A 22591-nucleotide genomic window follows, 5' to 3' on the forward strand; every position below is an offset into this window, starting at 1 on the left:
GAATCTGATGTGTTCGCCGGAAATATCAGTGTGGGAAAAAACAACGATCACTGAACGACACCGATTTTAATAGAATAATGTCATTTGCTTGTAAATACACAAACTTTTGATATTTTCTAGAACCTCCCTCAAATTTTGAATTGTTCTAGTTTTTCCGGACGAAATATTTTTCTTTGAAATGATTAATTGTTCAACACTTTGTTTGAAATTGGGTATTAATTTTATAATCACATGTTTATCCAGTGTGAGTATAATAAAATGGAAAGAAATTAATCAAAAGCATCTCCGAATATTTTCCCTCACAACTTCATATTATTTCTTAGAGAAGTAGAAAAAATGGGAAAAAAGTAGGAGATGGTTGCATGGAAACGCGGAAGAAACCCTTTTTGTAGTGGGAGATTTAATTTATGTATGTATGCTTAAAGTTAAACCCACAATGAAAAGTTGTGCAACTTTGAAAAACTATTATTACTGCTTAATTAAAACGTGCTGTTAATACAAATGAATGTAAGAAAAAAGCGACAGCTATATATGTATAATTAGTGCCTCGAATTAGGGATGTTTCTTGTCTTGTTTTTCTTCCTTAGATTTGTCCAACAACAGCTTGCAGGTGGTCAACAATGTCCTTCACTGTCCCACTAAATTCGCTCCTCATCTGCAATACATATTAAAATATAAGATCTCTTAATTTTAAGAGGATATAGAAATCTCTAGAGTTTAAGCTGAATTAATAGTTTAGGCACGATCTTATAATATATTGTAATTCAAATAATATTTGTTTTGCAATTACTATATCTACTATTTTAGCTTCAAATTGAAAAAGTAGATTCATTTGTAGAAATTAGGGATGATGTAGAAAAGTATTAGAAGATGCAATGTTTCAAAAGTAATGTGGAATAGTACTACTCCTAGTAACAAATTTGGATAAATATTGCGTTATTTCTGGAAATTAAAGTCAGGCATAAAATAAAGTTTAATTAGCATTTGATACATAAAAAAGAACGAATTCAATAATTGATGAGTAAGTTCTTAAAAAAAAGTTGAAACTATATGCAATAAAAGGGTTCTGGATAATCCTTAATTAATTTAAATGGACATTATTTACCCATGATAATCATATACTATATATTAAGTAAAATGTAACTATTTATGAGAAGGCAAAGTTATAGAATAGGAGTATACTAGAAATTACCTCAGCAAGAATTGTGACATCTAGAGCTGCTTGTCCAAACGGCATGATTCTAATGTCTGCAACATTAAGATGTAACCTTTCCATTTCACATGGAATTCTTGACATCAACCCCATTTGTTTCTTGCAACACATTTTTATCAGGACATGCCTCTCCCTCACTCTTGCACTAATCTCTGTCGATACTAATTCGCAGTCTCTATTCGAGTGATCCTCATTGTACGAGACGCTGACACTATCTTCTTGTGGCGCGCCTATGGCACGTGCCATGGCTTCGTTTTCGAGCACATTAACTCTCTCTTGAAGCGACTTCAAATGGTGTATAGCGTCTTCTAGTAGAGACGCCTTGTCCAACTAAATAAAATAGAGATCATTATTACCAAAATTAGTTCACTAGTTAATTTGATTTCTCATCATATGTAATAGTCACTATATATAGATAACAATATTGTGTACATTTAACTAAATTTCAAACTTATGAAGACACAACTCAATTGGTAAGACGATAAAAGAGCTTAGTGAGCATGGGGTTCCTCGATCTGTGATCTACAGTCTATAGATAAGAAAAATTAATGTATAAATACAATACTAGTTTATTCCTTATCCCTTTTAATCACAACAATTTTTCAAATTCTTAAGATCGAAATGACATTTTTTGACGTACGAGATTAATAACACTAGTGAGGTTTGACTGATCATTATCCAAATTAGCTAGATTAGGTTAAATTAAATTAACTAGAAACATTGTTTTCCCCTAAATGAATAATTTCAAGAAGATAAATTAGTGTTATCAATTTAATTAAATTAATTACCTTCTTCAATCCCGGCACAACTTTAGAAAGAGCGATGAAGAGCTGCCGTAATTCCTCACGCCGTTTCCTCTCCGCCATGAGATGATCCTGAGCTTGCAACGGCGTTCTCGTCGCTGTCGAACCCCTCTCTCTCTTCCCGAACTCCTCGTCTTCTTTAGACGAAGACGAGAAGCTTATGATCTGCGGCGTTAGGTTATCGTCACAATCTGCATTCGCCGGCAAAAACCTCTCCTTCTCAAAGGAAATCAACTGTGGAGCTTCCACACGAGCAGCAGAAATCGTTGAAGAACTCGGCAAATTCATCGATTCCTCACAATTCCATGAATTAATCAAGCTCGTGGAGCTCATCCTCAGCTGATCGCCGCCGTCGCCGTGAGAAATTTGGGAGGTGGCGCTGCTGCCGGAGTAGATCTCAGCTAGAAAAGGGTTGAGATAGAAGAATTCGTCGTCCAATATTTCCATAGCCCTAAATTATGTCAACAAATTTAATTACTTTTATTATGATTAGAAATTAAATTACATGAACTATACCTAATCATCAATTTTTTGGTTTTCAATCAAGTAGAGAAAACTCATAATTTTCTAAATTCTTTGGAGCTGGATGTGGAATTTGAATATACCTTTGGGAAACTTGCGATGATACCTTTCCAAATTCTAATGGTATGTGATACATGAATTCAAATTCTTGAAAAAACGAAAAATATGCAACAATTTTCATCAGTTTTCACTTGGGATTGTTCGATTTGCAACATTATATCTTATGATTGAATATGTACCGTGTTTGGTTCATTAGACTGGATAATCATATGGTAATTAGTCATGACAACTGAATAATACATTTGCATACTAATTATAAAAACTTTGTATCTTCAAATTTCACACCAAATCAAAAGGATGAAGCTTGTCCAATTTCAAAAAGTTATGATTCATGTACTATTGATTTGTTTTTTACTAAAATAAAGAATTTGGAATTTACCTGGGAATTAAAACAAGCTTTGAAATTTCTTCTTTCCTTCTTTCTCTCTCTCTTGCACACACAGGGAGTGAGCTTCAGACAGATTATATTCTTGGTGTGATGAAACGGTCGGAGATATATAGGTATACGCACACACGTGTGAACTGGGATTGGGCTGTAGAAATGGAGGCGCATAACGAGCTCTATACATAAAGATTATAGATACATAGATGTGTACGCATATGTTTATGTTTTAGTCAAAGGAAATGGAAGTTTCTTGGGGGCAATCATTATCACTTCTTACTTTGCTAATTAATTCAACGCGTTGATGTGAAGTTTTTTATTTCTATATTTGTGACGCACATGATTGATTATCGTAATTACTTAAAGTTAGTTAGCGTGTGCTATTTTTCAACAGTGGAGTATATAATTTCTCCTAATTCTATCGATAGTATACACATTCTTGATACTAATTGTGAAGAAAGGCTAATTAAAAAGAATAGCTCACTTCAATCAATTCATGCAAAGCGTATGATGTAAGCTAACAATAAGGTTGACAGATGATAGTGATTATGCTACTAATATTTATGCTTTACAGAGAAAAGGGTAAAAATGCCAGCAAAGAAAATGAAAATATAAAATATCCCATGAATGATTTGAGGATAGATCACAAACTAGATTGCAAAATAAACGTTTTTTTAATTCTCACAAGACATTAACATGGAATTTGTTCACCTAAAGTAAAAATAGCGTTAAAAATTATTTGTTTGTTAATATATGCACTTTTGATATTTTATGATTTTTTTTATCTAAATATACATGGATTAAGGATGACAAATTATCGATCTTGAAACGACATTGTTTAATAGAATGAGGTAATTTGTATGTAAACATACGAAGTTTTGACATCGTTTGGCTTCAATAGTAACATTTTTTTTGGTAAAGCAATAGTAACATTTCTTTTAATTTAAACATGATGAACTTTTTTTTCTGTGCATAATATCAATTTATTTTCAAATTAAAGTTGATGCGTTGTTTGAAAGTATTAGTGTGACATATTAATTAGATTGACCATTAAAACAACGTTGTTTTTAATAGATGAAGGTAATTCGGATTAAGATATTAGATATTCGGGTTTATATAGGAGTACTTCTAGATTCAATGGCCGGAATTCAATCGAAAACTTCCAAGCCTAGATTAATTACATATGTTAACCTAGCAGAGAAACTCTTTTTTTTACTCCCAATCTATTATCTCAATCTCAATTACCTTTTTCTATAATTCGTCGCTAATAATTCGTATATTTAAAAATAAATTACCCTTATAACTGCTCCGTCCGTCTCAATAAATATGAAACGTTACCGTTCGGCACATGATTTTGTGTAGCATTGTTTTGTGAGTTAATGAAAAGAGGGTAAAGTAAAAGAGAAGAAAAATTAGAGATGACGTTATTTCCATCCTAAGAAACGTGTATTTTTAATGGGTGCAAAAAAAATTTTGGATAGTTTACAAAAGTAATTTTGTAACTGCTTTCATTTAATTATTTAAATATAAATCGAACAGTATCGTCATGCTATGCATGATACGACATTAAACAGAAAAATATTACATAAAACAGAAAAATAAATGTTCGTGTTTCATTTTTTCCGGATGATGTAATATAGATCTTAAGAATCTTGCAATCCTAATTAAAAAGTTCCTAAACTGATGAACTAACATATTATCATATATGTATAGATTGCCTTATGAAAAAACTAATAGTATTATATTCTACAATTTGGTGAAATATAGTTGCTACAGTTCCATCAGTAGTTTTGATAATTGGGGAATTAATGTTAAAAAACTGCTTCCCAAGCTATTTAATATGAACAACAGAACAAGAGATGTTGATGATAACAAAGACTGATATAAATTAAGTGGCAAAAGGTGTATTATTGGACAGTAGTATTTCTTAATGTGGTATATGAATCGATCATGGCAAACGAGGAGACCTATACTTTATTCTGCAATAAATGAAGGAATTATTCAAATCAAGACTCTATCTTTCAATGAATATGGAAAGTTAAATAACCATTTTCTATTAATGGGATATTGGTCTCTAAAATCATGAACTTTAGTCAAATTTTGATATTATTAATGAACTTTAAAATTGATCTAAAATATTACTCCTGCCGTCCCCGATTAAGAGTCACACTTGCATTTCTGCACTCGTTTTATAACAATGATAATAAATAGTTAAAGTGGAAAAACGGTAAAGTAAGAGAGAGAATAATGTAAAGAAGACTCTTCTCTACCTCATTCTCTATCTTATTTTACTATTTATCGACTTTAACAATTTATTATTATTTTTACAAAACGAGTACAGAAATGCAAGTGTGACTTTTAATCGGGGACAGAGGAAGTACAAACTTTACATTTTGTTTGTTATTTTCCATGACAGCCCAAATAAGATATCTTCGGCAAAAATCTTGTCATACATTGACAACCGTGAAAATGTTTTATGATAGTTTAGATTACTTTTTAAAATTTGTGACAAGTAGGAGAAAAAACTACGTAGAATATCACGTAAATTTAGTAGTCCCAAATAGGATAAATTTGTGATTGCTCTTCTCAATAATACACTCACGAAAACAGAGTACTTTATAATACTCGAAAAGAAATGTGAAAAAAAAGTAGTGACGATATTTATAATTGTGGAAGCGATATTAGAAGACGACAACAACAAAAGAAACCCTAATAAAAAGGCGTGGAAACAAGTGCCCATTTCCACCGCAACTTCCAAGGAAAGTAAGTTAGATTCTTTCAAATTATAATATTTACTTTAATCCATTAAGAAGCACACATGCATTGCTCGTGGTATGATTCTAAAGATTATTTAATTGAATACTTTGGTAGTAGTATTTACTCCATTATTTATTTAGTACTACTAAAGTTGGAATTCATTATAATATAAAGGGGTTAAATATAATTACTACTATTATTAATGATATGAATTCTTAAATTTGATCATATGTTATTTTCCTTCCATATGACATACGCATATATTTAAAGTAAATACGTGAAATAGTATTAACACGATTTGAAATAGATAACTTTGAGGTGTTGATTAAATCAAGGAATTAGTAGAAACCGTGTGTATATATAAATTATAATTGAAGGTCAACAATGGCCTTAATCTGGCCACGGAATTTACCCTGCAATTGCATAGTTTAGGAAGAAATTAGTCTAATTTAGTCAAATTATCATAGCTGAATTTATTGGTAGAAATAGATCGTGTGTTCCAGCATTACATATAAAGCTAGCTAGGAATTTGATGCCATACAGATTCATAACATACTCTAATTAATTAAACTCACAATGCTTAGACAGCTTAGTTGATTTTGGTCAGCAATTACCACATTCTAAATTCGAATTCTTTATTTGAAATATTTACATAAATTCTGTAATACTAATTTTTAAGGCTAAAATCTGTAGATACTTTTAAGGCTAAATCGATAATATTATTTGAATAATAAGGCAAAAATCTGTAGATATTTAATTCACTAAGAAAGCCGAATAGGTTGGGAATTATTAAGGAAATTTTTAAAAATATAAACCTGTAGAATAAATTTGTGGCATGAGGTGAGGAATAAAATTTAGGGCAGATTTTCTGTTGTAAATGATAAGGTGGTCGGAAAAAATAACAGAAATAGTGGTGTGTACGAATAGACTTGAAAAGATACTATCTGCCCACGTGTGAATTCGAATTAGGGCTTCACTAATTTATTCTCATTTTATTTCCTATATATATACAGAGTTATATTTAAATAATAACTATTCGTAATGCATCACGGAGATTGCTATTTCGATAAAAGAAAATTCTCGAATAAAGGTTAATTGTTAATAATTCGAAAATAAAAAAACTATCAATCACATTCACACATATTTAGAAATGTTTTAAATATAATTATTGATATTTATCTAGTTGACTCTATTGAATTACTTGTATAATAATAATACTAAATCATTTTGGCGTGGACAATATTAATAAGGTAAACAAAAGCTAAGTCATTAAGCTATTTTTCTACCATAATCTAAAGTGTCGAGAAATTTTTTGGTAAAAACAAGCACAAGTTTTTCTATAGAGTTTCGATTGATAGAAAGTAATGTTAATAAATAAATATCACGTTTATGAAAAATGACAGCATCCAATGTAAAGAAAACTAAAAAAAAGAATTAAAAATCAAAAGAAGTATTGAAATCATGCTGGCCTAATCATTACATAAGTAATCCCTATTTTAAAAAACTGATGAATGATTAAATGCGCAGATGTTGATAATCTCTCTAGTTGACAATCTAATTTAAAGTATTAATTACTTGACATATTTTTCTAATTAACTTGCATCAATAAGAATGCTATTGCATATTATATTGCCAACCTGGTGAAAGTAAAACTGAGTTGTTCGCATAATTGAGGAATTAAAAAAATGAAGGCTGTCGGAATATATTTTAATCAGCAAGTTGAAGAAGATAATATATTGTATTATTGCATAATTATTTATATGTATGTGACCGAACATGTCTACGTATAGATACCAAGTGTCGTTAGCTGGAAATAGTATAACACGAGAAATTGGCCCACGATATACTTTACTAGATAAGGCAACAAAAAAGGAATCAAATCTTTCACTATATATGACGATGCAATATACTAATGCATTTTCAAGTAATTAATATAGACTAATTATTAGTTAAATATTAAGATCTCTTGAATACGTAAGAGGGAGAAGAGTTTGATAACTTGATAGTATAATATAAGTCATGTTTTCAACTTAATTTGATTCAATATATATGTGTATATATATATATAGAGAGAGAGAGAGAGAGGAAGAGAGCATGATGTGAAGCCATGTTTTTTTTTGGGGGATGATCTTGATCAAGTGTGTGTGTGTGTGTGTGTGTGTGTGTTTGTGAGAGAGAGAGAGAGAGATTGTTTCATATGTAATTTAATTTGTTGTTAAGGGTGCATATAAATTTTATTAAAGGTGTTTAATCAACTATTATAATCTAATAGTAGTAGTATGATGCATCCCTTGATTTGTTGATTTATTTGCAATACTTTTGACATATATGGATGTGTAAAGATTCACTTATATGTCACTAGTATAGACTCATTTTATAAGATTTCAAGAGCAAAGTAACGTGCGAACTTCGGTTCAAAGATTATCCGCTTAGTTCACTCTTTTTTTTAAATGAGTTTAAAATAAAGAATAGGATTATACATATGGCTAATTCAAGTTCATAATTTGTAATTAGGGTCAAACCTCGTTATACTCCAAAACGCGGTATCTTTGGGAAGTGAACATTTTGTTTATTCTAAATACTAATAAATTATAATAAACATAAGAAAAAATAAATAAATACTCCGACTTCTATACTATTTGTAGTTATAGATGTAAGATGTCAGACTGTTATATGGGTTAATTATGTTAACATTTTCTTATAAAAGATTTAAGTTTAGGATAATCTCTTACACTTTTCAATAATTCATCATTCTTATCAAAATAAAAAGACAAAACACGATCTAAAGTCAGAAAATTAGATAGATTGTTGATGTCTTCTAAATTAATGTAATCTGGCACAATCAGATCAGAAATATGGTATGCAATTGTTCGACAATGTCTTTCGTTGTGCCCTTGAATTCTCTCTGCATCTGCATATATTAATAATAAGCAAATTAAATTGAAGATATAGAACATGTTAAAGTAACGTATTAAAATTTTGCATTGGCATAAATAATACCCTAAACCGTTTCTGATGAATATTATAACACCTACTTAATTAAAGCAAATTTAATTAAGTGTGGTGGAAACGAATTATTTACTTACACTTACTCAGAACAAAAATGGGCTAGCAATAACAATCTTTTTAGTTTGATACAATTATGCTCAATTAAAATTTAAATTTTTTAAAACATATTGAGTTTAATTAAATAAATTACAAAATTTAACACCAAAAATAATAGAGTTATTACCGTCTAATATCACATAACGTTTTCTTTCACGACTTCGTAAAAAATCATGAACTTAAATCGGAATGTCAATTACACACGGATAATGGGGTTTAGGGTAATACGACTGGGTGACATTGAATTGATATGGACGATTGAGTGACATTTAACTGATGACATGGCTTCAACTTAAGTCTCAGTCGTTCAAAAATCAAAGCCCTGATCATAAAGTGATGCTCACATCATTGATTAGACGTCATTCAATCGTTCTATCTTTCAAATTAAGCGAATATTCATCATTAGTGTAATAGTGTGTAATTGACACATCAATATAAGTTCATGATATTATACACCAACTTTGAAGCTAGTGAAAAGATCCATATTTTAGAAAAGTTGTGTGATATTAGACATATATAAATATGATAATCATGTAGAGGAGAAATAAGTACCTCAGCAAGAATAGTGACATCAAGAGCACTCCCTCCAAAAGGCATGATTCTCATGTCCACAACATTGAGATGCATCTCCATCATTTCACTTGGGATTCTTGACATCAACCCCATCTTATTCTTGCAGAAAATCTTAATCAAGACATGCTTGTTCGAAATTCTTGCTTGAATTTCTGGACCGTCCGATTTAAGGCCGTAAGCTGATGACGATGATGACGACGACGACGACGACGATGAATCCTCTTTCACTGCAGCTGCATCTATGGAGCTTCCCCTTGCTCTTCTCTTCTCTTCTTCCTCCAAAACACGCACTCGTTCTTGCATAGCTTTCACATAGTTGATCCCATCTTCAAGTAGTGAAGCCTTGTCCAACTTTTTTACACACATAAAAATTTAAAAAAAATTTAAAAAAGGCATAAAGCATCAATCGGGCAAAAAAAAAAAAATACTAACTCCATCACTCACAAAATAAAATACTCCTCAAAATCACATTAAGATTCATATGGCTAATGGCTCTGTAAATAAGCTAGTTTTGTTAAACGAGCTCGACCTAGAAGACGTTTGTGCACGACAAAATCAAACTTCGTAACATACGAAAAAAAAAATTAATACATAAAAATTCATATGGCTCTGAAAATAAATTGGTTTTGTTAAACGGGCTCGACCTATCAAATCCAATTTTATCACATACGAATAAAAGCACAAAATCACATAAAAATTCACATGACTATGAAAATCGGATAGTTTTGTTAAACATGCTCGACCTAGAAGGTGTTATAGTACACAATAAAATTTCAACTTCATCACAAACCCAAAAAAAATCAAAATCACATAAAGATTCATATGGGTGTGTAAATAAGTTAGTTTTAGGAAACGGGCTCGAGCGATAAAGCGTTGGCACGCTGCAAAATCCAACCTTTTTGAGGCCCGGAACGACTTTAGAGAGGCTGATGAAGAGCTGGCTTAGATTCTCCCTCCTCTTCCTCTCGGCAACGACGTGATCCATGGCTTGTGAGGGAGTTCTTGGAGCTGCAGAAGAGCTCCTCTTTGCTGACTGAGAGTAATACTCGTTGCTGCTGCTGGAATTGTCATCCTTTGCAGAAGAAGAGAAATTTATGATCTCTGAGGTTAGAGAGTAGTCACTGTTGGTGTCGAGATTTGTGATGTTTAGATCCATTTTTGGTGAATTTGAGCTCTCAAAAGAGATTAATTTGGGGACTGCAGCAGTGGAATTTGATGGAGGATTGTTGGTGTAGGGAATTTGGGGTTTGGTGCTTCTTCCATTTGAGTAGATCTCTGGGATAATTGGCTTCAGATCAAAGATCTCTTCAAAAAATTCTCCATTTTCCATGACCTATGTATACACCATTTAAAAAAAATCATGTTGTGAAGAAAAAAGGTCAACCCTTATTTGCTTAAGAAACACACACACACACACACATACACAAATATGCTAATTAGGGATGTACAAGAATCTCTCCATGAGTGTGTGTGTGTGTGAGAGAGAGAGAGAGATGAGAGATTCATGACAAAAATCTATACACAAGCTTCTTCAAGATCTTGAAATTATCATTTTTTTTCTCACTTCAAATTGCACAAACACAAACACACACACACAAGAAATAAAAGAGCTAGCTAGCCCATAAAGTATAAGCACATATAATAGATCATGAAGAGAAATTAATCAACTTCTTTGATGATGTAAGAAAAACATATATCTGCATATATATTATATGATGTAAGAAGAAATTAACTTAAAAACAAAGTTTACCTGGTTTTTGTTTTGTTTGGGGTCCAATTCAAATCCAGTAGATTGGAAGCAAAAGGAAGAAGATGATGAGATATCTGTACAAACTGTGCAACTAGATTTAGGACTAAATTTTGTGTTGTCTTAACTCTTTTATCATTTTGTCGGAAAATATATTCTTTGCTTGGCTGTGTGTGAAAAAACTAATGCATAATTAACCCACGTGTGAAATACTGTTTCTATGGACGCGCACTATCCACGGGTATACGTATACATATACGTATATGATGTTGGTCAAACACTCTCTCTTAACACCTGGCTATTTTTGGTTGGTTTCTTTTGTTTTACATGATTATATTATTATTATTATTATTATTATTATTATTATTTATTTCGCCCTAACTAAATTGAGCTGTATTTATTTTTAAGATGTAAAAAATAAAATATTCAATCACTCTTGTTTTATTCTATAAATATTTTGCTCTTTCTTTATCTTTCCTATTCCTCTGTTAATAGTACTTTTCAATATAATTTCTTAATCTCCATACCTAAAATTTTTCATTCAATTTAGTTGGGACGGAGGGTGTAGTAATTTTTCCATTCCTATTGAAATGAAGATACTCCCTCCATATGTGATTATCTATCTCAAACCGAAATTTTAACATAAATAGATAAATATAGATAGAAAAGATTTTAAGAAATATGAATAAAAAAAGGTTATAAATTTTGGATTCTAATTTTATAATACACTCATGTTTTATATATTATTTACAAAAAATTAGTCTTGTGGTGAATGATACGAATTTTATTATAAAATTGATAAAGTGAAGAGAGTCCGAGAGAGAAAAAAGATTGAAATATTGTTCGTGAAAAATGTGGCTCGTCTCATTAAAGATGAAAACTTGCAGTGATAAATACACAGTGACTGATTTTGGTGGAGGCACAAAATGGAAATTTAGACTATTTTTTATGGATAAAGGCAGTGGAATATGAGATTCATTTACCAAAATTAGTAAACGATAAATAAAACAAGTATTTGCGGACAGACCCGAAAAAATATGAGACAGATAATCACAGGTGCGAGGAAGTATTTGGCAAACATGAGGGTGGATAAGATAGGCTTATTGTTGTGACTTGTGAAGACATGATTAGTTAGGTCATTTGGTGAAATTTCTTAAGGATAGATTGCAGGAATCCCGGGCCTTGAATCTGATAAAACAATTGTTTTAACCTAATAATTAAGTGTAGTTGTACTTTAACTTTCATTAGAATGTTGATTATATCATACTACAATATTCTAAGTTGGTGCAGTAGAGATGATGAGTTGTTTTCATAATTGATGAAATATAATAATGTCCCAACATATATATTAGTGTAATTTATAAATAAGCTAGTCATCTCGCAAGATAACATATAATATTATAAATACCTCGAAGAAAATGTCATAGAAAATAAAAAAGGATAAATACAATTAAAAAGTTGCAATCATTCGCATAATTAATCGCAAGAATTATTTGACATGCAACACACTTACCAGTTATGAATGTAATAATATTATTCAGTTCAATTAAAAATCTCTTATTATAAAAATGTGGAAACACTTGCACAGTGAACTTATAAGTAAATGCAAATAAAACCTTTTTAAATTATGAACTACTATAACACGAATTCTACTTCTACACCAATAATATATATAGGAATATCTCAAACTTTTTCAATCAAATGGATTTCTCATATTATTTAAATTGAAAAGGAGAAATGATTCAGTAAATACAGCTCAACTCTTACTCCTATTAAGCAACACTGAGTTTTACAAAACAAAAAGGGCAGAGTTCCATCCAGCAATACAGAATCCTAGCTGCTGCATTTTGGGTCGAAAGGCCGAAGAAAAAGGCGCACAGCCTCGTTGGATCAGTGTAGACCGCGAAGAATTCCATGCATATAGCCCCCGGTCATGACTAGGGAAACAAAGGTGACGACACCAGTTGGAAAGATCTTGCCCGACTTCTTGAAACGCAATCCCATCACTCCAAGAAGAGATGCGGAGAGAAGAAGACCGACTGAAGATGCCAGAAAAGGGTTTGACGGAAGCATGGTGTAGACGAATAACAGTACTGATGCTGACACTCCACCCGCGATTAGAGACTTCTGGCTTCCACCCTTGAGATATCCCATTGCTCCACCGATTCCAACCAATGCAGCGTAGCCTAGTGTAAGTTTCTGGGACATCGACATGCCTCTCCTTTTCTCATGGCTCTCATCTTCATTCCCCCCGCCTCCGTTATTACCATCATTTCCACCTCCACCACCACCGTTGCCACCAGCTCCACCAATGCTGTCGTCAGAACCCCCAGAGTCCGGTAGAATATCAATGCCTTCCCCAGCAGAATCAACAGTAAAGGTAGTAGGCACCTTGGAGTCCGAGACGAGTCCAGCTACAGTCCTCCAAGAACATTGGTTTTGCCCACAACGAGAAGTGGGAAAGACACTATGCTTTTTTGACAGGTGAGCAACGGGTGTAGTTACTGATAGTGATGATCGGCTGCAACTGGTGAGAAGAGGATGTTTCCTTGAAGAGCGGAGTGGAGATGTGGGTAATAACAGCAGAGCCGACTGAGAAAATGCCAAGAGTTCTCCCATGTTGATTCAGGTATCTATGTCAAGATATTCAGGAAGACGACTCCCCGGGATTTGTAGTTTCTGCTAATTCCACAAAAATCAACCTGCTATTCACTATCTGCAGATTCACACAATTGCACGAATCAGAAAAAAAGAAATTCAATCGCTCGATGCAATTCTCATGAAGATTAGAGGAACGGAGAGGAACACACACTCAAGTCCTTAATTTGCCTCATCTACATGAACACTAAGAATTCCTTTTAACAACTTTAATATTCACCAGAGATCGTGAAACAACAACACACTACCTAGACGAAAATACCGAAAAGCAGATATCAAGAAAGCCACACATATATGTAACGGACCGACTTCATTAGCTGTTCCCAAGACCAAGTAATTTTAGCCGCATCCTTTAAGCACTCAGTTCATGGTCCCCATCACATAATCACGGAGGAACATCTAAAATAGCTTTGATGAGATTTACTTGAAACAACGAAGCACAAGACAAGACTACAGTAGACATAATCCTTAACAAAACAACGAAGTGCAACAAACATCACACACGGAGAATAACGACAAGTAGCTACTACAGCCGACATTACCCTGCCATTCATAGCCTTGAGTGCATTTTTAGCATCTATTTCACGCACAAATTTGACAAAACCGAAACCTTTCGGCCGTTGGGTCCTAGGATCTTTGACAAGCCTTACTGCAAACATTAACACACACAAAACGACATTATCTAAAACCATAAAAAAAGTCTTCAAGAGAAACAAAGCAACGACCATTTCTTCAAATATGAGTTACACACTACAACAACAATAACATACACAAATTAAAGATCATTTCTTGGACCTCAACAATAACACACAAAAATCTCCGATTCCTGAAACATAAATGGTAAAATAACAGTCCAATGTTAAGAAAACGAATTTTACCTTGCTCAATCAAGCCAAAGGGCGAGAATAACCTCTCCAATTCCCCAGTTGTAATGTAAAACGACAACCCTAATCACCAAATTAACATCACCAACAATCTCATAAGAAGAAAATAAATCAAAATCCGAAATCTAATCAACAAGCTAAAATAAGTAGCAACACATACTGCTTACAAACAACTCTGAAGCAACTCTTCTAGCCATCCGATTTCGCTATTGCCATATCTTTGTACGCAGCCAATTTTTGCAAGAAATTTGGGTGTAGGATTGTAGGGTTTATCGATAATTCCTCTGAGCTCAATTTTAGCAATTTACAAGGGGCCCACCTAGCTATTTCATTGATTTTGTAAGGTTCCCAATAAATATTTTGTGAAATTGGAATATATTCGAAAAAAGTATACCTAGTATTACTAATAAAAACTTATTAAAATTTTGGCTTGATTCAATTCGCAAGACCATCTCCAACCATACTCTATAAATGAGTTTTGGTGTAGAAATTCTTTCTATAAATGAGTTTTGGTGTAGAAATTCTCTCCAACTATACACCAAGCTCAAACTCATTTTTGGTGTTTTTTGTGAAACAACACCAAATATGGTGTTACTGCAAAAATTTTGTAAGACAAAAACCCAAAAATGGTGTAAATTTCAAATTTAGTGTAAATGGTTAGAGTAAAACTACTTTTTGGTGTGACGTATACTCAAAAATGGATTTGAGCTTGGAGTAAATAGTTGGAGATGATCTAAACAACGAGAAAAAGTTGGTCCAGAAATGGGCATATATTTTTACCAAATCACATATCTCCTCATTTTCAATAATAATAATAATAATAATAATAATAATAATAATAATAATAATAATCAATTTGCAAACTTTTGAGTGAGCGAGGACTAGAAATAGAATAAAAATCTTTCAAGTGTCAATACAATGCATCACAAAAATATGAATCGAAAGAGGAAAATAAACTCAGCTGTCGTTCGCTTTAATGTCAAATTTTGCAGAATCTCTTTAATATGGAACTTGCAGGAGCAAGATGGAAGTAGTCAGAACGACGTCGTTGATGATCGATTACAAGTTTTAACTAATCAGAAGATCGAATACAAGCATCACTGATACCAGTTTCAACTGTTTGGATGTCGGCAAGATACTACGACTATCGAGTCCATTCTACTACCTCCCTCTCACAATCGTCATCAATTCACTAACCAGAATTCAACGATGTGCACCGTACATCTGACTGGAATCGTATTGTTGATAAGCAGCTTTGGGCGACGCACTCTTTCCATAAGTAGCTGCTGCTGTAGGAACATTCCCATAGCCACCAGACTGATCGTAGGTAGGCTGAGTTTGAGCATAGCCCGACTGTGCAGCAGCAGTCGCAGGATAAGCTGCTGTTGCTTGAGTAGCACCATAAGCCGGATCTGTGGACCCTTGGTACCCATATGCTGTATTATTGGCAGCTGGTTGCTCGGCATAACCAGGTTGAGCTGTAGGGTATGAACCATAACCACCAGCAACAGGTGCTGCCTGAGAATATGCCGGTGGCTGTTGAGCTCCCGGCTGACCATACCCAGGCTGACCACCTTGAGGAGGATACGCAGAAGCAGATGCTGCAGTGGGAGTATGGCCATATCCGTCAGTTGTGCCCCCGTAGGAAGGATAGCTTTGTTGCATAGGTGCACTTGACACATAGGGGTAAGACTGTTGAGACGGCATGTTCTGGCCGTATGTTTGAGTGGCTGAGCCAGGGCCTTGGTAAGGCGCTTCTCCAGGCTGATTAGGCCTAGGCTGACCATAGGACTCAGAATGAGGTGCTTGTGGCTGCACGCCGTACATTGGTGGCTTATTGTATTGGTCCTGATGACCATAACCCGAGTGGGCACCGCCCTGAGCATATGGTGTTGGCTGAGAGCTCATGTGGCCATAATGTTGTGCGGAAGCAGGGTGATCATATTTAGCCTCGTTATACCCATGTCCATACGGTTGTGAAGGAGCTTGCGGGTAAGGAGCTGAATGCCCATAATCTGGGCCCTGCTGCTGCCCGTAATTGTAGCCGCCCTGGTAAATGAAAGTCAAGATAGGGGGTCACAGTTCATGAATACCGATACCAAGTGGAATTAAGATACTGAGCCAAAATATATAATTAGCACCAACCTGAGGTGGAGGTCCATGCATTGATGCTGGAGGTCTTTGCTCCCAGCTTGGACCAAAGTTTCTCGGAGCCTGTGGTGGAGGGTAGTTACCATATGGGGGAGGATATTGTGAACTCTGAGAAGGATATTGTCCTCTGTGTGGATAATCATAACCAGAGTATTGCGCGTGATGAGAGCTCCTTGGTCCCCATTGTGGAGCAGGAGGTCCACGTGGACGATATCCCTGCTGGTTGTATCCTCCAGAGAGAGGAGATGGTCTGCTCACGGTCTACGCATATAATTGAGTAAGAAATAAGTAGCATAACAAACACGATTCACGCCAAAAAAAACATAATACAAGTTGCAATAGCTCATATAAACGTCTAATCTCAACAACACAGGCTTTAACAGTAATAAAAACAAGTGGCAAATAACTAATGAAAGCGTATCAAGTATAAAGTACTATGGGTCTGCAGGAGCTCAAACATAGTAACAAAATAATAGTAAATCATACAGTATACAGCTTAAATTACAAAAGGAACCAAGATCCAACAATAAGACATTAATGAAATAATAGATTCAGAAAAAAAGGAATACCATCTTGAAGAGTTATACATCTAGAAGGTACAACATGCATCAATGAGATATGTGGTCGTATGAGAAAATCAACAATGGTGTAGAAGTGAAATCAAAGCTACAATTTAGGGGTATAGAAGAAGTTTCACATATGAGCGAAATCCAATCTAAACCTTCGCAGTGCATAACTCAGCGGTCATTTATCAACCACATGTGCTTTGGTGTACAGAAGTAACCAATTATCATACACCTTATTTCTATACGCGCTATGGCAATTGATGAACCTTGAAGAAGACATCTGTGTGATTCACAATTAACAGCAACAAGAAAGCTTTTTCTTCAAGAGAAATAACTCTGATAATGGTTAGAATGCATAGACAAACTATTCACTAAAACATGTGTAGTGTAATGTAGCAAACCAGTACTGTATTTGCTAAAATTCAGAAACAAAACAGCTTTAAACAAGTATAAAAATGTAAGCACTTGTGGAAAGGACAAAAATCAGAAGAAATAGGAGTCTAACATTTAACCAGTTAATTTCAAGCTGATCATCAATTACCAAAAGAGCATATAAAAGAGTGAAAACTACCATATTCTCCTATACAGAATTGATTTGATTGTATAGATCCAAACTACTTCATAAAGACAATTTCACTATGTGGGGCACTCTTTTCCGGTATGTCTAAAAAGTATGATATCAGGCAGACCACATAGCCTCACTAGTGATATTATTCATCAGCTTCTAAGTCTCAAAGCAATCTTACCAACTATTAACATCCTGCAATGTCGAGGTTTAATGCTTGGTACCTCTCTTCCGGTGACGCAAGAGAATAGTGGTGGTTGTTATTGATACACCAAGAAGTCAATGCGAACTGGAAGTGAAAGAAAAAGCCAAATCTGCATTTTAAGTCAACCAATTCGAAAAATTGGCACCTTCAAGACAGATAAATCATGGCAACTGAAATCTTATTTTGAATTTGAGATTTTCCTAACAGCATTCAAGAAGTCTTGCTAGGGTACTTAAAAAATCATCTAGTTCATCGTGCAACTTTCTCAAATTATAGAAGACATTAGTTGAAGTGGCACGAAATTATGAAAACCCACACAAGTAGCCTCTAAGAGGGTCCAAGGAGACCATCTACTAGCCGATTTGATTCCCAGTTAGTTAAGATATTTATAATCAATCTAAAGAACCTATCAATATAATACCATACATTATATCTATAAGAGTTTGAATGTTGCATAACATCAAATTTCACCTAAAGCCGATAGACATAGCAAATTCTGCAAAGCGGGTGTTCAGACTGAAACACGTAGGCACCACATAACCTATAACCACGTAGAGTATTGCTAAGGTCTCATTCATAAGTTAAAGCTCATTAGCAATTGAAAACCACTTATATTCTCAGAAGAAATATTTTCAAGTAAGAAGGAAGCATCAAGGAATGTCTAGTTATCTATCACACTGAAATCTACGATTAAGGCCTCTAACTTTGGATTATATAGAAAAAATAGTTAGTAACCATACAGAAACGTATTATTGATAAAATACTATACAATATAATAAAGTGAATCCTGGGCCAAAGAGGTTTCCTAATTAGGCATACCAATATTGTACCAATACTACATAATTGCATAGAATGTTATGCAAAGACATGTATTTGCAAAACAAAGATACACAAACCAGGGTGTTATGTAACCGAACCAGCACAATAAGCAAAAACAACACTTAGTAATTCCACATGCTTATGCAGGGGGGAATACTTTCTGCCGAGCATCATTGAGAGGAGAGATATATATGAACCAGTCTACATGATAGCTCAGAAAAGAAGGAGAAACATCTACACAAACCTGATTCATAACTTCTTTGATCATTTCTCTTGCAGTATCTATCTGCTTCTTGTTACCAGTCACACGGACCATCTTTTCACTAGATTGGTCGGCAGCACCATTTGGTTGTATAAGCTGCAGACAAAAAAGAGACTTCCAACTTTTAGCTACGAAAAGTGAACCAAAATTATCATAAGTAATACAGTATCTACTACCTGAATGCGTGCCCCAGATCTTGTCTGCAAGTTTCTGATTGTTTCTCCGCCCTTTCCAATTATTAAACCAACCTATAGTAGCAGTAAATAATTTAGCTCCTCATTGCAACAAACATTTACATCAATAAAACACATGGAGAAGCAAAAACATATATGCATGTCAACAAAGAGATAGCAGATAAGAGATGAAGAGTAAACCTTTTCAACTGGGACTTGAATTTCAAGTAGCTCACCACCACTGGCAGCCTGAGCTGTGTTGAATCCTCGAGCAACAAGTGAGGGTGAACCTCCAGCATCAGCCTAACAGAACACAATCAGTTTCAAATTCAGGTCTTAGAGCACAGGAATACAAAGGAAATCAAATAGAAGTACACCACAACCCAACCTCTGCAATCACGCCCTTTATCAATCTTTCTGCCCGATTTATACTTTCCAAGGTCCCAACTAGTTCCAAAGGCCTGGATACTGCTCGGGGATCTGCATCAGCATCCCTCACAATTTGAATTTTGGCACCAGAATTATCCTGCAGAGACCGAATTGTATCCCCTGCCTTTCCTATTAGAACTCCAACCTACAAACCCAAAATAAGCAGAAGTGTTTAGAGACCTATATGTGTATTACTTGCAGTGTCATAAAAATCCAGCAGCTATACAGACTCAACTACGTTTCATAAATTTCAGCCTCATCTTCACCATTTCTAAACATACTACCAGGGTCAAAACATATGCTATGCAATGGGAAAGACAGACTGTGCCGGTAGATCAGATACAGGTGCAAAACATTCAAACTAACCTTCATGGTTTCTATATTCAAACTAAACATCACCCTAAACAAGTATCCAGATTTCAGAGCAATGTAAGTAACATAGAGAACAGTCTAGAACTTCACAACAAATCAGAGAATGCAAGGCGCAAAGTATAAATATTAAATTGTGCCATTGGTTTACCTTGTCATTAGGAACCTCCATTTTACGTGACAGTATTGTATCTGAACCTGGCAGCCTGTCAGCAGACTGAACTGGAACATCCCCCTCTCTCGGCAGATTGGAGGGCTCTTCTTCAGATTCTGCATTTGGTTGCCCTGCTTCCTCAGCACTTCCAACATCAGTTTTCTCAGTGTCACTAGGAGCGGTTTCTACAGTGGCTGTCTCTTGAGGCTCTTTGACAGGTTCTTGGACCCCCAAAGATTGGCCATTATCATCCTCAGTTTCAGGCTTCTCAGACTCCTCTTTAGGTTCATCTTCTTTCTCCTCTTTAGATTCTACTTCCTTCTCCTCTTTAGTTTCTTCTTCCTTCTCCTCTTTAGTTTCTTCTTCCTTCTCCACTTCAGGTTCTTCCTCCTTCCCCTCTTCTGTGTGTCCGTTCTGTGGAACTGCTAAGAAGTTCAACAATCCTGTTAGAAAAGTCTCCATTTCCACTTTTTTCAAAGATAAGAGCTCAAAAGATCTCCTAGGTCAAACATAGCAGTTATAATCAAAGGGTAATCAAAATAAAATAACCCTAAACTGTAATATTTTGATCACAGTTTGCACCGGATAAACGAATTAGGATATGTAACCTTAGGCATTTTAACAGCACTATCTATCAATCGCATTTGATCACAGTTTGCACCGGATAAAACAACAGATGTCAAATACTCAAACAAATGCCTCCGAATCCTAACAGCTGAAAGCGAAATGAAAATCAAAATTCAAGGAGCAGTAATTAGGGCATATCAGCAAAAATCACCTGAGCCATCAGCCTCGGCAACATCATCGCCATTGCTCTCCAAACGGGGCCGTTTAGCCTCAGATTCATCCACACCGCCATTCCCCTCCTCCTGCGATCCGCTCTTCAAAGCGTCAATATCCGAGGTGTTCTCAGGCTCCGTCACCGCCGCAGGAGCGTCGCTCTGCTCAATTTCTTCGAGCTTCCTCTTGAGGCCATCTCCGGCGGCGGATGCAGCGGGGCTAGCTTCTGGCGGCGTGATCACGCTCTCATCCGCCATAGATGATCAGATTAGGATTAGGGTTTCCTCTTCGCCAGTACCAATTGCAAAGTGGTGAATCGTGAGCTCCCTTAACTGTTAAATCAATTTATTTATCACGACACATTTTCATGTGGTTGGTGTGTATATATTTATATACATAAGATATTTTTCCTCTTTAGGTAATTGGAATTTGGGCTTGGGCCAACGCTAGTTATGGGCCGAATTTTGTCAATGGCCCAATACGATAAATTAAATAGTGGGCTATTAGAAATCATCCAAAATTCTTAAATTTCAGTTCATTTGAAAACGAGTAGTAATTAAATTTATAATGTATGTCAAATTTTTTAAATAGTTTTATAAAATTTTGTAAAGGAAAAATAAAAACTAAATAAATAAACTAAAATAAGTAAAAGAAAGGAAAGGAAACTAAATAAATAAAAACTTATTGATGACGTTGTCTTGACATCGCTAGACGTCATTTTGTATATAGATGAACAATTGCGAAAAACTAAAACTTCGTGATTTATTATTATGTTTTGATCAAACCTTATATGACTGACGAGAAATTTAGCAATCTCCGTGATTCAAATAGCTATTATCTCATTTGGAAACTATAGTAGCCTTTATTTTATTTTTTTCTATAACCCGTAATGCACACAAACATTGATTGTTCCTTTTTGATATAAAGTCTTACAAAATATACTATGAATAATGTATGTGACACTATAGTCAATGATAGAAGCATGTATAAAAATTTTATGATTCTCCAACCTTAATTTTAATAATATGTCAGCACCTTTTCTTTTAGCCGCATGGAACATGCGTAGACATATATAGAATCTAACAATTATTGTACGTGTAAATATGATAAAGAAACGCAGCCGTTATATATTTATTTCGCAATTTGTATTTCCAAATTATACTATCAAATTAAGAGTAAGGCATATCGATGTAATTTAATTAGGGAGTAGGAGTATTTTTTATTAAAGTAGTTGTTGAGAAGAAGTATACATGCAACTATGCAAGCCTCGCTAACTAGTAGTTCTACTTAGTAATTAACATAAATAAATATTATTTTAACCAATCAATTGTAGTATATTTTTATGAAATCTGATGTAGCTGTTATATATAAATTTACTTATATTCAGAATAATTTTATAAAAACTATTTGAACC

The 22591-nt window shown here is 34.3% G+C and overlaps 4 protein-coding genes across 8 annotated transcripts; all 4 read right to left on the reverse strand.

Moving 5' to 3' along the window:
* Window positions 1–444: 444 nt before the first annotated feature.
* On the reverse strand, window positions 445–3109 carry LOC125220160 (transcription factor bHLH25-like). The gene is made up of 4 exons (XM_048122308.1): window positions 2978–3109; window positions 2002–2467; window positions 1193–1543; window positions 445–655 (listed from the first exon to the last, which is right to left on the reverse strand). The coding sequence occupies exons 2-4, from the start codon at window positions 2461–2463 to the stop codon at window positions 584–586; spliced, it is 885 nt and encodes a 294-aa protein (XP_047978265.1). The 5' UTR covers window positions 2464–2467; window positions 2978–3109; the 3' UTR covers window positions 445–583.
* Window positions 3110–8411: 5302 nt separating this feature from the next.
* Window positions 8412–11294, reverse strand: LOC125222809 (transcription factor bHLH25-like). The gene is made up of 4 exons (XM_048125633.1): window positions 11166–11294; window positions 10311–10748; window positions 9395–9766; window positions 8412–8648 (listed from the first exon to the last, which is right to left on the reverse strand). The coding sequence occupies exons 2-4, from the start codon at window positions 10743–10745 to the stop codon at window positions 8580–8582; spliced, it is 876 nt and encodes a 291-aa protein (XP_047981590.1). The 5' UTR covers window positions 10746–10748; window positions 11166–11294; the 3' UTR covers window positions 8412–8579.
* A 1537-nt stretch (window positions 11295–12831) lies between these two features.
* LOC125222811 (protein FATTY ACID EXPORT 2, chloroplastic-like) lies at window positions 12832–15020 on the reverse strand. 4 transcript variants are annotated; one of them, XM_048125637.1, is made up of 4 exons: window positions 14865–15020; window positions 14699–14767; window positions 14363–14469; window positions 13678–13878 (listed from the first exon to the last, which is right to left on the reverse strand). In XM_048125637.1, exons 1-4 carry the CDS (start codon window positions 14899–14901, stop codon window positions 13810–13812), a joined length of 282 nt encoding a protein of 93 aa, XP_047981594.1. In that variant the 5' UTR covers window positions 14902–15020; the 3' UTR covers window positions 13678–13809. The 4 variants fall into 4 exon arrangements, with proteins under 4 accessions (XP_047981591.1, XP_047981593.1, XP_047981592.1 ...); XM_048125634.1 differs by lacking the exon at window positions 14363–14469 and having other exon boundaries at window positions 12832–13878; window positions 14865–14949; XM_048125636.1 differs by lacking the exon at window positions 14363–14469 and having other exon boundaries at window positions 12832–13878; window positions 14872–14929.
* Window positions 15021–15575: 555 nt separating this feature from the next.
* LOC125221070 (far upstream element-binding protein 2) lies at window positions 15576–21525 on the reverse strand. 2 transcript variants are annotated; one of them, XM_048123199.1, is made up of 8 exons: window positions 21176–21525; window positions 20395–20822; window positions 19834–20019; window positions 19647–19748; window positions 19449–19520; window positions 19255–19368; window positions 16850–17116; window positions 15576–16753 (listed from the first exon to the last, which is right to left on the reverse strand). In XM_048123199.1, the coding sequence occupies exons 1-8, from the start codon at window positions 21432–21434 to the stop codon at window positions 15908–15910; spliced, it is 2274 nt and encodes a 757-aa protein (XP_047979156.1). In that variant the 5' UTR covers window positions 21435–21525; the 3' UTR covers window positions 15576–15907. The 2 variants fall into 2 exon arrangements, with proteins under 2 accessions (XP_047979156.1, XP_047979157.1); XM_048123200.1 differs by having other exon boundaries at window positions 20395–20819; window positions 21176–21523.
* Between the last annotated feature and the right edge of the window lie 1066 nt (window positions 21526–22591).

Source organism: Salvia hispanica, chromosome 4 (genome assembly GCF_023119035.1).
Source record: "Salvia hispanica cultivar TCC Black 2014 chromosome 4, UniMelb_Shisp_WGS_1.0, whole genome shotgun sequence".
Classification (NCBI taxonomy): domain Eukaryota; kingdom Viridiplantae; phylum Streptophyta; class Magnoliopsida; order Lamiales; family Lamiaceae; genus Salvia; species Salvia hispanica.